A 14,605-nucleotide genomic window follows, 5' to 3' on the forward strand; every position below is an offset into this window, starting at 1 on the left:
TCAACCTTGATCCCTTGACTTGCACATTGTAGAGTTTTCCTCCAGAGTTTACTCTAACTCCGATTAGTAGAATCAGGTGTTTAAAGCACACTAGCTTGGTGTGATTGTAAGATGAATCAATTGTTTCTTGTGTAATCAGGTTTCTCAGCAGAAGTGATATCCAGCAATATCCATCAATCTGTTTACATGCTGTTTTTTCACAGTTTTATTTTTTATTTTTTTGCTCTTTGCTGTCTCACATTTCAGTTGATTGCTGTTTTGCACAATCTTTTACAATGTCTCAGGTAACTGCTGCTATAATACTATACTAATTCCAGTATTTCTGCAAACGCAATATTGTTTGAACATACAGTATTTACTGATCAGCGCTGCTTCTGTTTAAATTGTTTTTGAAAATGTCTGTTTATTGTCTATTGTCATTTTTTTTTATTGAAATGACAATAAAAGCTTCTTGCCTTGACTTGAAGTGTGTGGGGCAGGATAAAGAGTGCAATGCTCTCCCCGCCGCTAGGTGGAGACAATGTCTCTACTCAATGCGTTTGTAATTCACAGAGCAGCAACTCTCAATGGCTTAGCATGAAGAATTTACTAAAAGTTCTGGAGGGGAAGTGGAAATGTTACAGACACAGATTCGTCCCCTGGGTTGCTTTAAATCTTAGGAAAAACGAGAGGTATATTTTTACTTCTTTGTGTACACCCTTTAACTTCTACTAGATATTTAGCATCAATGCATATAGCAGATTTGCTGTTAACACGTGTTTATCCTGTTGTATAGGACCCTCCGCCAGGTGAAACAGCGGTCAGAAGACAAGCGGATAGACGATGACCAAGTCCTCGTGTCCCTTCTGAGACTTTTTACCGAGTTGCTTAGAAACGACGCGAGCAATCAAAGCGAACAGCTTCGCCTGTTAGCAGCCTCCTCTCGCCGTAAATACTACATTACCCACAATGCCGCGGTGCGCAGACCGGAAGCGGCGCCTTGTGAGGTTATGCTAAACACCTTTGGCTTCTGTGTGGAGAAAATGGCTAGCTCTCTGCCGGGGGCGGGAATTGGGGTGTTGGTTACCCAGGGACAGGTGCCCAAAGGTGTACCTGTAGCCATGTATCCAGGTACCACAGACGTTGTGATGTCAAAAGTAACACAATAACACAAACAATGTCACCCAAAACTTACATTTCTGAGTTTTTTCCCCTTCATATACAGCTCATAGAGGTCATATCTAACTCATGGTTATGAGGGTTTAGTTATTTCAGTAAATCCCTTCAGTATTAGACAATAGAAGACTATTTAAAACTACAATTTTACACCGAGACCTAAAGTATACACTGACTGAAACCTACCTCATAGATGTAAAGCTGGATCTGTTTGTGAAGCCACAACATTGGGGTAATGAACATGATATTCGACCCTACGTTGGCACCCAAAATTTAGACATCGATCTATCGACTTTTGGTACAGTTTCAAGAAATGAGAAATTAGTCATGAAGAGTAATTAGAAATACACTGCAGAGAAACTATATTTATGTAGAATTTGTTATATTTCGTGTTTAACATCTGACTAAAACCATGGTAAATGGCTTTTGGTAATTTGGGATTTTAATTTCATTTATGCTTTTAGTTTAATCTACAGTAATGCATATAAAACAGCATCATTAAACATGCAGGGTTTTTTTTTGTACATGACATAAGATATCTGAGGGTTTTTTTTTGTTCTTCAAATATATACTTAAATTTTTATTTGAATCCATGGTGCATGATTGTTGCAGTCTATTCTGAAAACGAGCTGTTTCCTTTTCCACAGGAACTATCTATCAGGCCGACGAACCCATTTTTTTCCAGTCCATTCGGAACCCATTTGTATTTCGATGCATCGATGCTGTTTTGATCGATGGAAATGATAAAGGACTCTCCAGGCTAGTGTTTCGGTAAGTCAAAACTCCATTAACTTGGCTACATCATAAAAATACAGAAGCTTAATCATTGCAGTCCATTCTACAATTGCGAGTCTGTGGCGTTTTGTACCGCAGGTCATGCAGTGGGCGGGACAGACTCGGCCCATTTTGTTTGAGTGACAACTCGTGGTTGACTCCCCACCTAGAAAACCCTCTGGCAGTGGGGCAGTATGTCAACAACTGCTCCAATGGCAGGTGTCTTATGGAATGTTCTGTAAAATAAGAAAGTGAAATAAAGCTGAACAGGAAAGAGTTTTAATGTAAATGGCAGGTAAATGTTTGGTTTAGCAGAAAGTGAAATTCATACAATATTTACTCCAAAGATTTCTGTTGCTTATTTCTCTAGTTCATCAAAGCAATCTTGTGTCATGCATTGTATTTGTTGTTTGTTTTGATCCACCTTTCAGGCCAGTATTTCTACGTCTTCATTCGTAACCTTCTACCCTGATACACTTTAAATATGCTTATGTTCAAATATTTGTGTTTAGCAATTCTAGTGCTGTACTTATGCTATTCATGGTCATATTAATAGCGCATCCACCACAGAAGTACGTAGCTTGGCTAGTTAGATCTGCGATAACTGGCGTGATGATGCTGATGGTTGCACTGGCATCAAAGTTGAAGCTTTGGAAGCTGATCTGTTTGTGCAGAGTACACAGAATGATGAGTTTAGAGAGCTGGACAGAATAAAAGAGTAAAGTGCTTCTGCATTGCATTGTGTACTCAGATGTTAGAGACACTTCATTCTAACTCTCCCTTGACTTCTCTTTTTTGATCACCAGAGAAGGCTGCCAACGTGTGCTATCAGGAATTTGATGTTCCAGAGGATTTTCCCATAGAACTTCGTCAGTATCTTCCTAATGTTAATTACAGGCACAGTGCACAAAGGCAAGTCTTAAAATTGAACTTAATTTTAGTGCTGTTGAGACATCCATCTTGTTCACCACCTCTAATTCTGATCTGGTTCTCTCACAGGAGTTTGCGCTGTGTCGTTCTAGTGTCATTAAGAGAGATTAACAGCGGTGAAGAACTTTTCTCCAATTACTACACCATAGTGCACGATTCCTGATATGATCATCACTTTTCAATGATTGTAAAAAAAAAAATTAAATGTTTTTTTCCTTTTATATAAAATCATTAGGCAAGAAAAGAACTTAACACACTCACCAGGAGCATGCCCAGAAGCAAGCAAATGTCATTTTGAACTAGTTAATTGAGGACTTTAATTACCCAACATTTTTCCCCATAAGAACTGTTTTACAGTCCTAGTATTAGCTAACTATCCAAGTTGGATGTTTTTTCAGGCAGAAAAAAAAAATACAGAAATGTAGCCACATGTGCAATGGGACGTCACATGTACAGGCAAGTGGTCTGTTTTTTGTTACACTGGGATTTTTGTTTCTTTTTCTTACACCAACTGCATCTTTGTTACTTGCGCTCCAACTTGAAGAATGAAGTGTTTTTTCTTCAAGTCGTCACTGAAGTGCAAAGTATCTTCAGGGTCAGCATGAGTATTTTTGTCCTTTCCCTAACATTGAACTAGACCATCAGCATAGACTACAATTAAGTCAATGATCCCAATATCAAGTTGAAAAGAAAGTCAAGAGCACGTTTTTGTAGTATTTCCAGAACTTTATTCCTGGAAGTGTTTGCCAGTTATTTAAGTATAACGTAAAATACAAAATACAAACCAACAAAAAAGGAAAAAAAAAAGTGTCTATGTACAAACATTATGAATGATAAAATTTCCATTTGAATAACTGCTGTTTGATTGTCTATTTAACACTAGAATTTCTTTACACCAAAATAAGTGTTAAATAATTTTTTTACAGTAATGCTTATTGTATTTTCCCCAGCACAGAGTCAACATATGAAAAAAATGAACATCTACTAAACATAACATTATTCTGATAAAGGAGGGTCTCTAAATTTACAATAAATTTGTATGCCTCTGGAAGAAAACAACCATCACTACGGTTACAACATTTTTTAAGCTATAACTTTCATACAAACTTTGGACAGGAATAAGTTACTTCAACACAATTTCCTAAAGCTTTGTTTAATCCTTGGAGGGACAGGAGAAATTAATTGCACAACCTACAGGACTTTTTTTTTTTAAGTGTATTAAATAATGGCATCAATGCACATCCTTCAAGTATCTAAAAAAAAAAAAAAACAAAATGGAGAATTCTGGCCTCAAGTACAGGATGAGTGTTACAGACCATACTCAAATCTTTCTCTCTTAAAAATCCTCAGACTTTAGTCTAGAAAACATCCACCGCTCAGAGAGGCCATTGTTTCTGCAAGTGTTTTTTCCAGGTAGATTGAACATGCAAGGTTTCTGAATGAGTAATGAACGTTAAGGCAAAACGGCAAACTAGGGTCGTGCCTTAACCAGCAAAACATTCTCTCTTTTTCAGACGAGTTCAGTAAACCCCTAAGACGTAGTAATACTGTACATTCAACTACTTCACTAATCCCGGTGAAGCTACTGGCTGCGCCTGCACACAGACCACTGCTGTATCACTGATGTACTGATCCTCAAGCACACTACACCCACTTGCAGTGTAAGTGAATAAATAAATAAATAACTTCTTAAGCAAATCTCTTGTAAAGCAAATCCGACAGAAAAAAAAATAGATATATTTGTATATTATATATAATCGGCTAAACGGTAAAGCAAGTAAAGGCATTTCTGTGGAATACTCAAGTTACAGACTCAAAAGCACAGAATTTTCAAGTTTAAGTCTGTTTGCCAAGGAAGAGAATGTGGGAAGGTTTTTACATCCGCATCTGTACATATTTACAAATTATTGCCATGTGAGAGTACGCAGGAGTTCAGGAACAAAGAAAAACCAGATTGAGGTAAACACGCATGATCGTGTGAGCATGAGACATGAAGGGCAGAGCTCACTGAATGAGGGTAGACGTTCTATCGATATGTGGCTTGAAAGATTATATTTAAAGACTATTGGTTTGTTCAAATAATTTAGAACCACGTGCAATTTGAAAGTACTGTAATAAATGCATAGATCAATTTAGCATGATCGCTCTGTGGATCATTTCGATATCTAGTAGTACGACCTTCCACTTCCTCAGGAAAAGAAAAAGAAAGAAAGAAAAAGATCCTGGCAGTGACCAGGATAACCCGGGGCCACACGATGTACTTAATATAAATATATACATAATCGAGTACAGGGATGAGCGATTCAATAAAAAAACAAACAAAACAAACATTCAAAAATAACACTAGCATCTACTGCTAAAATATTCCCATGCAAATACGCAGTCACTCATGGCAACAGAACACACCGAAAACAAAAAAAGGACATGTGCCAGCAAATTTCACAAATTCAAATGAGTACAGCTAAATTTAAAGCCGTCAGGTTTAGTGATCAATGTGCAGTCCAATGGTGTTTAAAGCAAATAAATACCCCCCCACAAAGTGATAAACAACTACAAAACAGAATGCAAAATGTAGCATATAAACAAAATGACAAAGAAAACGTGTCGTGAACTGTGGAAGTTTTCCTTCTGTCTGACCATTGAAAAGATCCACAAGTACTCAAATATGGTGGGAGAAATGATAATTACTGATCACTGACAGAAGTACAAAGTAACAGCTGTAATAAAGCTTGATTGATTGGATATAAAAGGGAGCATTTAAAGGAACTGTAATGTGTATTTCTCTCAAAATGGAGTGTCTGACACCTTAATCGCAGGGCCACCTGAATGCATTTCATGAACATTCGTTGGTAACTGCAGCTCAGAAGTGCTCCTTCAAGAGGCACAGTGGCTCCACTTATAAAAAGTCTTTTGCTCCAAATAAAACCATTTTGAAACATTTTAGAGTCTGCACAAAACAGCTACATGACAAGGCTTAGGTACTGCTCAGCACCGCTCATATTAAAACGCGCCACGGCCAATAGCTAGAAAGGTACTCGGGTAGGGGAGGTTTCTGCATTTTCTTGTGGGGACAACTGGCGTTAAAATATTCGCGGGTTCAATTTCCACAGTATTCGGACAGGACATGTGACACTTTCCAAAATATTACGGACTGAAAATAAATGGCTGTTATTAACTCTTGAGAACTCAAGATTAAGGTCTGTACAATAAGACATCACTGATGTCATAGTAAAAAAGGATTCTGTACATATCTACACAAATGTACATCATAAAAGAAAAAAAGAAAGAAAAAAAAAAGATCAAAACAAAACAGGAATATAATTTCCAGTGACCAGCTATGTACATGGTCCGTAGTGGAGTGAGGCATTTTTTCACTCTGACTGCAGCGCTGTGTGTTGATGTAGCGTGTGGCTTGCCATGTAACTGCCCGAGTCACTGAAGTCAGTAACGGAGACGGCCATTTTGGTGCTGGTGAAGTCCACGGCCATGCTCCGCTCGTTGAGGAAAGGCTCAGGCAAGCCCATCTTTAGCCTCTTAGCAGGGGGCCTCTCGCAATCCTCATTGCACACGTTCAGCTGCCCAAGCTCAGAATGGTAGAAACCAGCGTCAAGGAGGTTAAGGCAGTCTCCATCACCGTTGCTGGAAAATCCAAGTGGCTCACTGTGGCTCAGGGAAGCACGGTGGAGGCCATCGAGTGGTGAGAAACTATATGAGTCCAGGCAGCCCACGTCGCTGGGATTGCACACTGACGCCACACTGCTGGTTAGTGCTGTAGGATACATGATCTAGGTCAAGAACCCACCTCTATTTACACAACTATAACTCGCTCATAAGAGGTTAGTCAATGTGATACACTTATTAACTAATGCCCATCTTTACATACTACCAGACATTCAAAATAAATTAAATTTAAAAAAAAGAGAGACATTGTGTGTATGGCATACTGAACTGAAGATTAGATTATCATGCTTACATAAGATATATTAATTAAAAATTAGCATTTCGATTTTTCAGATTAGTTTAGTCTTCTACAGTCATATGCAAAAGTTTAGGAACCCCTGACAATTTTCATTTAGAAATATTTGGGTGTTTGGAAAAGCAATTTCATTTTGATCTATCAAATAACTGAAGGACAGTAATATTTCAGGCTCTACTAAATATTGATGTGATTTTTCTGTTGGGGTGCCCTGTCTAATTTGGTTTTGATGCATTGGTTAATCCAATAAACCTCATTTCACTACTGAAATATTACTGTGTCCTTCAGTTATTTGATAGCTCAAAATGAAATTGCTGATCCAAACACCCAAATATTTATAAATCATGGAAAATCATGGAAATTGTCAGGGGTTCCTAAACCTTTGCATATGACTGTATATGCACTTGTCTAAAGAACCTGTGCACACACTTTTAGTAGTTGTAGCTCAGACTGGCTTTTGGTTAGCCCAAAGGGGGGCGTGCAGTACGTATCTTTGTTTATAAAGCAGTGAGTTTCAAGGAAAAAGACATGAACTCACCAGAGAGGTCACTGGCAGTAATGGAATTGAGGATATTAAGCTGTTGGTCGGCTGAGGTCTCTATCCTGCCGCTACTGCTAGAGCAGACAGAGCCTGAGCTATCCACCAGTCCCTCTGCTTCATCCACCAGTCGGTCCATTAGGTCCCTGCAGGGACAGAAAACGAAAGGCATCGACACGTCAGCTTTTACAAACTCCACAATATGGAGACTTCCAATCTAGATAGACAGAGCGATCTTTTTCCATGGTTTCACATCAGAATGAAGATAGGAGAAACTCACGTTACACCAGGGTAGATGCTGAACTTCTTTTTTCCAAACCGGTTTTGTTGGACGAAGAAGTCAAAACGTTCAGACTTTTTCCACATGTAGTAAAACGCAACACATTCTGCCACAGTCCTTGTGTGGACCTTGAGGAAAAAACAATTAAAAGACCAGTAAGGAGCAGTTCAAGTGTTAGGGACTTGTCCTGAAACATGCCTAATGGCCTGTCCAAATTAAACATACAAAAAAGTTTTAAATACTTTTTTTTTGTAAAGTATAAATGCAGCTAAAAACCTTCATCTATTGGATCTGACAGACAGACAGGTTTCAGGGGTAAACTCTAGCGTTTCATGCACTATACTAATCTGAATCTGATGCTCAACTCTTCCTGGGTAAGGTTTACATTTTATAAAATTGTCTTTAACAATTGCTAGCATCAGCACAGGTCAAATGGACTAAGCAAGATAATGTAAATGTTTTTATACACCAAACTATACTACAATTTCCTAACAAACATTTAATTATTTTAACAAAATAATTTGATTATTTGTTTAAATAATGAGTTAAAGGTTCACAGTAGTGAGTCTTTAACAGCAAGTGCTCTTAAAAAAAGATTAAAACCTAACTAGATTTTAAGAAACGCCACAGTAAATGTGTTAGGCTTCATTTACAAAACTGAATACTATCATTTAAAAACCCAGTAGAGTGAAAGTCTGTGTCTTACTTTGTGTTTCTGAATAAGGTGAAAATTCTTCTCATACAAAAGAAGTGCATGTTCAAAGTTCCTGCATTCTTCTTCAGTCCATGGGAGCATTTCATCTGAAAGAACACACGTGTTAGGTCCATTCTGCCCCGGTACCAAACCCACCCGCTGATAGTTAACAGTACACAGGCATACATACCCTTTGATGACTTTTCTTTGCTGCGATAACTTTCAAGCGCTTCAAGGATATTGTAGTTGCATTTGAGAAGCTCGTACAGAGCCTGCAGGAAATGATGGAAATACTTTTAATCTGAAGCTCAAACAGGTTCATCCAAAGAATCAATAAATACCAAAAAAATTAGAGGATACCTGTTCGTTGTCTTTAACGAGACCTTTTCGATCCCTGAAAGCACCATCGCCACAGGAAAAGTTGGCTTCAAGCAAAAACTCTTTCACTTTTGACTCTGGTAGTACATCAGGCTTCCACAGTAACTGATCTTCATTCTCGTAAACTGGAGATTTTAAAAAATCATATTAAACTCATCAGAAATGCTCAATACTCTTGGTTTTATGTACAGTTCCACATTTTAAGCATGATCTCATGATACTACAGATTTCTAATCCCACTCTAAACTGTTTAAACATTCATGAATACTTACCCTTTTCATCTTCACTATAACAGGTAAGGGGAGGAATTTCAGCTTGATACAGAGAACCCACCATTATTTCCTGTTGAAATGAGAACATTTTAAACACACTACTTATAACAGGCATACTTGTTACAATCAGGTAAGTAATTTCTGTTTGGAAACAAACATCCAACATACAAAGTTTGCAAATTCGGAATCATTGATGCTTGCTTTGCATTATCCTATATGTTCCACATGCTATGTTATAGATAAAACATTTTAAAGCATTGGTCAAAACTATGCTGTGTCTAGTAGTAGGTGAAGCCTAAATCAGCTTTGCTTTGCAGGATTTACCTTTCGAGAGTCCTCTGTATTCAGACCGTCCTCCTCGCCTTCAGACTCTTTATCTCCGTCATAAATAGTGTTGGCTGCAGATGCAAAAAAAAAAATGACCAGATTACTAGAATTATATTACTCTGTTATATTTCTAGGCTGTTATTCATAAATCTGCATTGGATTTCAAAGTTCTCCCCATTCCCATTTTTAATATTTACACCTACTTTTTTTTATATTTTAATGTTCTGTCACTAAAACAAATTCCTCACATGCGAAAACATGCCTGGCAATAAAGCTCTTTCTGATTCTATACTTTTAAAACTGTGAATAATGGAGACATTTGAATACAGTTCATCTTGACAGTCGTTGGGCCTGGCATTTTCTTTACAACAGAAACACATCTTTCCTTGTCAGCTGCTAATGTAAACATGGCCCAACCAAATGCACTTCAAAATCTGGACTCTAGATGCATTACTTCAAGTTCAACTACTGTTAAGCCAAACATTTCATCCACAATTTAACAGGCTTTACTTACACCCTCCCAGGAATCAACGAGTGAATAATTAAGTAGACTTTAGCGATTGAATTAGAAAATCTTTTCATTAAAGTACGGTCACAGATCATCTCTTTAATTTTCAAAAGGACAGCCTTAACTATTTATGATTATGACTTCTAACATATAAAAAAATATATACAAGTATAAAAATAGGATTATTCAAGCATAGCCGTATAGAAGGAAATCAAATTATAGCTGATTATGTTGTACATGCAGGTTAGTTAAACCCAAAGCATATCCATAAAATTATGGCAGGATTTTGAATAATAAAGTGTTCATAATTTGGTTGAAAACAGGAAATGTTATATAGACTAAGGCCACGACATCTCAGGCTACATCTGTGTTGATGGTGAGGCAGTCTATCTTACTATTGGATAAATAGGATTTAACTTACCCAAGGCTTGCCTTTCAAAACAATTTGTTGAATTTTCATTTATGTAGCAAGTTTCTGAATTTCTGAAAATTCTACCCTCACATTATACTGAATTTTGTACTTTTGGGAAAAAAAAAAAAAAAAAAACTTGCTAACTTGCTATGTGCTGCATGGTTCACACACACACCTGCATACCTTTCATACAGCTATTGGCTAATAGATACAGATCAGTGCAAAGACTTCCGTCAGGGACACGTCTAAAATTTGACATGCAGCTAAAAAGATAAACAGATGAACTAGCATAGTCATCTTTCTTAAACAAAATCTCAAAGAGTAGTTTTGAAAGTGGTTTAGAAGTAATGATTAATCTAAATACAGGAGACATGTTTCCCTCTGTAGAAAAATACATACATTTTGTTTTTAACTAAGCAAATAACTATAATATGTAAACCAGCTAAAACTTAAAAACAAAAAATAGTACACAAGTATGGGATTTAACATGATGTTTCCACTTAAACTTGAAACAACAAATGAAATACAGCACATCTATACCTACATGTACATAGAGTATAATTGTCTATACTGAGCAGTGTGGCTGTGGAACAGTGACAAAACTGGCATAAAACTTAGTTTATTACTCTTAGATATATATTCTCATTCTATTCTACCATATATAGCACAACTGTACATGCAATTTATATATATATATTATATATATATTTTACACGTGTATTTTATTGGTAATCTCATCGTGTTGTCTCTGTGTACCGGAAGTGTATGACAAACAAATTCTTTGTATGCACAAGCATATTTGGCAATAAAGCTCTTTCTGATTCTGATTCGCAAAGACAAGACTTACAGCGAAGAGTTCTGGGAAAGAAATCTGTCGTTTCATGCGAAGTCACTGACGGTGTGAGGTCATCAGCAGAAGACTGGGTTTCTTCATCATCTCCAGACAGCAGATCTTTCGCAATCTCCTCCTGTTCAAGGAATACAGAAATTGCAAACTGTAGATAGAGCAATAAAATATGGACCATATAGAATATATATCAAACTGGTGAAGCTGTGATATCTTACATGAAGACACCCCAGCAACTGTAGTTTGATACAATGCAAAGACTAATATTGCGATAACTATTAACAATGAGTCTTGCTTATTAAGACGGATACACAGATTTATCAGTAATTATTATTGAGCAAAGATTTCTACAAGGAATTTGGTATTCATGAAAATTCTGTCATTTCAGAAAACCATTCAGATCCTATTCATGCTCAAGTGTGCATGCAAATGTGCATATAAAGACAAACGTAAATTCTAATTCAAAAATTTTAGCTTCAAAAATCAGCTTCCAATTAATTCACAATCAGTTACTGCACTTGTGTACACTGATTACACTGTCCAGTTTAAACAGTAAAATATTAATTTTAAGCAATAAAAGCAAAGATTAGCACAACAAAAAACATTTTCTAACTTACCTTGTCTAACGTCATGTCTGGTAACTCGTCCGTCAGTTCGACTGAAGAGCTGTCCGCACTCGACCCGAGCGTGCTGACTGATGATTCGTACCTATACAAAGCAAGCAGCTCTTCCAATGGCATGTTCCCCTCCTGTTGAATTTGGTTTTGTTAAATCAGGCTCAGCATATATGGTAATGATGAAAAGAAAGAAAAAAAAAAAAAACAGTCCTACCTTCTCCAGATCCGCTATCTCCGAACTCCCGTTTGACTCCCCTTCTCGCATCTCCTCTTCCTCTAAAGTGTGCTCATCATCATAGTCATGGACCAACATGTCCGCTGTTGGGTCAAAATCGTGATCTTCCGATGACAAAGAGCCAACTGGCAAAACAAAACGACTGATTAGATAATAATAAAATAAAACTCGGTCAGCATTTAGCTGTCTTAATGGTGTCCAACACAGTGGATGCTCATTTCAATAATCATAACAAAAAGCGCTTCAACAAACTAATGACACACAAACAAAATCGTGGGAAATTTCATTTTTAACAACGTTACCTCTTCCATATTAAAAGCTTTCATATAATGAACCAGATTTTCAACCATAAATTAGTTTGTTTAAAAAAGATCCAACAGGTATCAATGTGATCACTTTACACTAAAAAAAAAGGACAAAGTAAATTTAGGGTAAAAGAAATCAAAAAAGCTGAACGAGCGCAAATCATTTAGATAAATATAATAAACTGAAAGTTTACCTGGGCTTGTACTTCCCAAGGAAGCCTGAAAGACCAAAATAGGGAAAATGTTAGATCATATTATATACTTTATGTGACAAGTATATTCCTAAACACGAGGTAATTTAGCTCATGTTGTCTTTTGGGACATCTAATATTTATTTAATAGCACAAACGAACCCATCAGGTTGTGTTGAGTGGATGGCGGGCATTTACTTATAACCCAAGTTACATCTCAAGTCTCTTCGCTTAAAAACTACCTTCCAAGTTCTCTGTACAGTTATGTTTACAATTTGAGAAAATTCAGTGAGCGGTGTCGCGTCTCCGAAACCGTTTTAATACATAAATCTATCGAGTATCGACTTACTATTACATAATTATGATGAAAACGAATTTGCCATCTGATGTCGTCACTTTGCTGAGTTAATCCAGCTAGCAGACTAGCGCTCGGTAAAAAAAAAAAAAAAAAAACACTACACTATTATTCAGTAAAACGATTTCCAAAACAAACTCTACAGGAAAGGCATTTACAGGAAATAATTCGTTTGTTTTAATAACACCGTTTCGTCCGTAAATACACAGTAGTACAGAATCAATTAAATGATGAAGCGACCACGGCTACCGTTTAACAGACGAAGAAGCATCACTATCGTATAGCTGAGTTAGCGAGCTAGCTAGCCGCTAAATGGCTGCCTTTAGCTAGCTAGCTAGCTAGCCAAGCTGACGCCGAACACCGACGCTCGGCCTAAAACCCCGATCAGCGTTCAGTCGTACTTAAAGCGTCAAAACCCGTTATTTTTCTAACAAAAGCAGCATTTCGTACACATAAGATGTTCGTTTTAATAATGATATAAGAAAAGTTCGATACACCGGTCAATGAGTCGAGAAATGAACGTTAAACTAACGTAGCCTAGCCCATCTTTTTCCAATCTTACCTCCGCCATATTGGTACCTTTCAGATACTAAACGGGCTTTTTACACCGGAGCCCGTATTGACGCAACGCACCAATAGAATAAGCGTATTCGTGTGCTAGCTGGTTATTGGTTGAAAGCTTTTAAACGCACGGCGGTTCACGGTTTCAGAATCAGATTCAGATTCAGATTCAGAATCAGTTTTATAATATGTTGTGTTTTTATGGTGTTCTTGGTACATACACATATACACATTTTAGTATTCACTACAACCCTACCTTTAATTGACCTGTACAGTCCTGACTCACCACAGTTGAATAACATAAGTATCAGTTACTTATGTGGTAAAGCTTAATCCCCACTAAAATAATTCATAGACTGAGAGTTATAAAGAGCTAAATCTGTAAAATGTAACACACAAAATAATCAGTTACCACCGAGAAAAAAGCTGCTTCCGATATTCCTGTTATAGGAAAACAATCAGCAGGATATGATGCAACAGTGTCATCAAATAAACCAGAGGGTGATGGGCTCCTGAACACAGAAACGTGTTCACCTTATCGTCCAGAGGTCATGAGTTCAAGTAACAAAGACATTGATTAATTGATGTTGCCAGCACAGAAGAGCAAATATCTTTTAACTGGGGTTGCCAGTTTCCATCCTAGCTACTATAAAGCTCAAAAACCACACAAAAGTCCTGAAAACTAGCCAAAAATATCTACATTTTTCAAAGGTTGATATGTTGGTTTTTTCCCCCTTAGGCTTTGTGTGGGAATCAAGGTCACTGTGATGCACACACATTTCTGTTGTATGGATGTGATGGACTCACTGATGAGACTTAATCCTGAATCCTAAAACAAGTTCACAGCGGAAGCGTTTCTTTTCTTTTAATAGCTCTGACAGCTCTGACAATGACTGTCGTGTTCTGCTACACTGAAAGTGTTCAAAGAGCGTGAGCATGGAGCAGCATGATTCCTGTTCTAGTAGGTAGGCCCCTATTAGTTCTTGGTGTAGTTCCCATTATTGACTATATTTATATATATTTAGACTTGAAGCAACCCATATATATGTCACTTGAAACTTTGTGAACCCTTTAGAAATGCCTATATTTCTACATAAATATGACTCAGAACATCATAGTAAATATGATGTAAATATGACAAATATACGCACTAAAAGTAAACAAAGTGAACGCAATTAAACAGATGAGCCGAAAATATTCCACACAACAGAATAACGTGGACACTGGGATTTTGGTGGGTGTCCTCACAT

General features: G+C 37.1%; 2 protein-coding genes across 6 annotated transcripts; one reads left to right on the forward strand and one right to left on the reverse strand.

Annotated features, from left to right (window-relative positions):
- The first annotated feature begins 38 nt into the window (after positions 1-38).
- On the forward strand, positions 39-4,177 carry setd9 (SET domain containing 9). 3 transcript variants are annotated; one of them, XM_047804932.1, is made up of 7 exons: positions 39-284; positions 553-671; positions 776-1,110; positions 1,803-1,926; positions 2,029-2,144; positions 2,736-2,841; positions 2,929-4,177. In XM_047804932.1, the coding sequence occupies exons 1-7, from the start codon at positions 276-278 to the stop codon at positions 3,020-3,022; spliced, it is 903 nt and encodes a 300-aa protein (XP_047660888.1). In that variant the 5' UTR covers positions 39-275; the 3' UTR covers positions 3,023-4,177. The 3 variants fall into 3 exon arrangements, 2 of the variants coding, with proteins under 2 accessions (XP_047660888.1, XP_047660887.1); XR_007138817.1 differs by lacking the exon at positions 39-284 and having other exon boundaries at positions 478-671; positions 2,029-2,148; XM_047804931.1 differs by lacking the exon at positions 39-284 and having other exon boundaries at positions 478-671.
- On the reverse strand, positions 3,997-13,491 carry mier3a (mesoderm induction early response 1, family member 3 a). 3 transcript variants are annotated; one of them, XM_027139617.2, is made up of 13 exons: positions 13,357-13,491; positions 12,443-12,467; positions 11,923-12,068; positions 11,709-11,840; positions 11,092-11,212; positions 9,322-9,395; positions 8,998-9,067; positions 8,708-8,850; positions 8,538-8,619; positions 8,360-8,454; positions 7,654-7,781; positions 7,374-7,519; positions 3,997-6,628 (listed from the first exon to the last, which is right to left on the reverse strand). In XM_027139617.2, exons 1-13 carry the CDS (start codon positions 13,363-13,365, stop codon positions 6,231-6,233), a joined length of 1,569 nt encoding a protein of 522 aa, XP_026995418.1. In that variant the 5' UTR covers positions 13,366-13,491; the 3' UTR covers positions 3,997-6,230. The 3 variants fall into 3 exon arrangements, with proteins under 3 accessions (XP_026995418.1, XP_026995421.1, XP_026995419.1); XM_027139620.2 differs by lacking the exon at positions 13,357-13,491 and adding an exon at positions 12,789-12,813; XM_027139618.2 differs by lacking the exon at positions 13,357-13,491 and adding an exon at positions 12,602-12,626.
- Positions 13,492-14,605: the final 1,114 nt, after the last annotated feature.

Source organism: Tachysurus fulvidraco, chromosome 20 (assembly GCF_022655615.1).
Source record: "Tachysurus fulvidraco isolate hzauxx_2018 chromosome 20, HZAU_PFXX_2.0, whole genome shotgun sequence".
In the NCBI taxonomy this organism is placed as follows: Eukaryota; Metazoa; Chordata; class Actinopteri; order Siluriformes; family Bagridae; genus Tachysurus; species Tachysurus fulvidraco.

Bases quoted from the DNA above. Each gene is read 5' to 3' on its own strand.
- setd9 (XM_047804931.1), top strand. From the start codon at position 493: ATGCTCTCCCCGCCGCTAGGTGGAGACAATGTCTCTACTCAATGCGTT. The intron at 1,927-2,028 runs GTAAGTCAAAAC...TTTGTACCGCAG, and splicing joins CTCTCCAGGCTAGTGTTTCG to GTCATGCAGTGGGCGGGACA. The intron at 2,842-2,928 runs GCAAGTCTTAAA...GTTCTCTCACAG, and splicing joins TACAGGCACAGTGCACAAAG to GAGTTTGCGCTGTGTCGTTC.
- mier3a (XM_027139617.2), bottom strand. The intron at 11,841-11,922 runs GTAGGACTGTTT...CAAATTCAACAG, and splicing joins AGATAGCGGATCTGGAGAAG to GAGGGGAACATGCCATTGGA. The intron at 9,068-9,321 runs GTAAATCCTGCA...TCATTTCAACAG, and splicing joins ATACAGAGGACTCTCGAAAG to GAAATAATGGTGGGTTCTCT.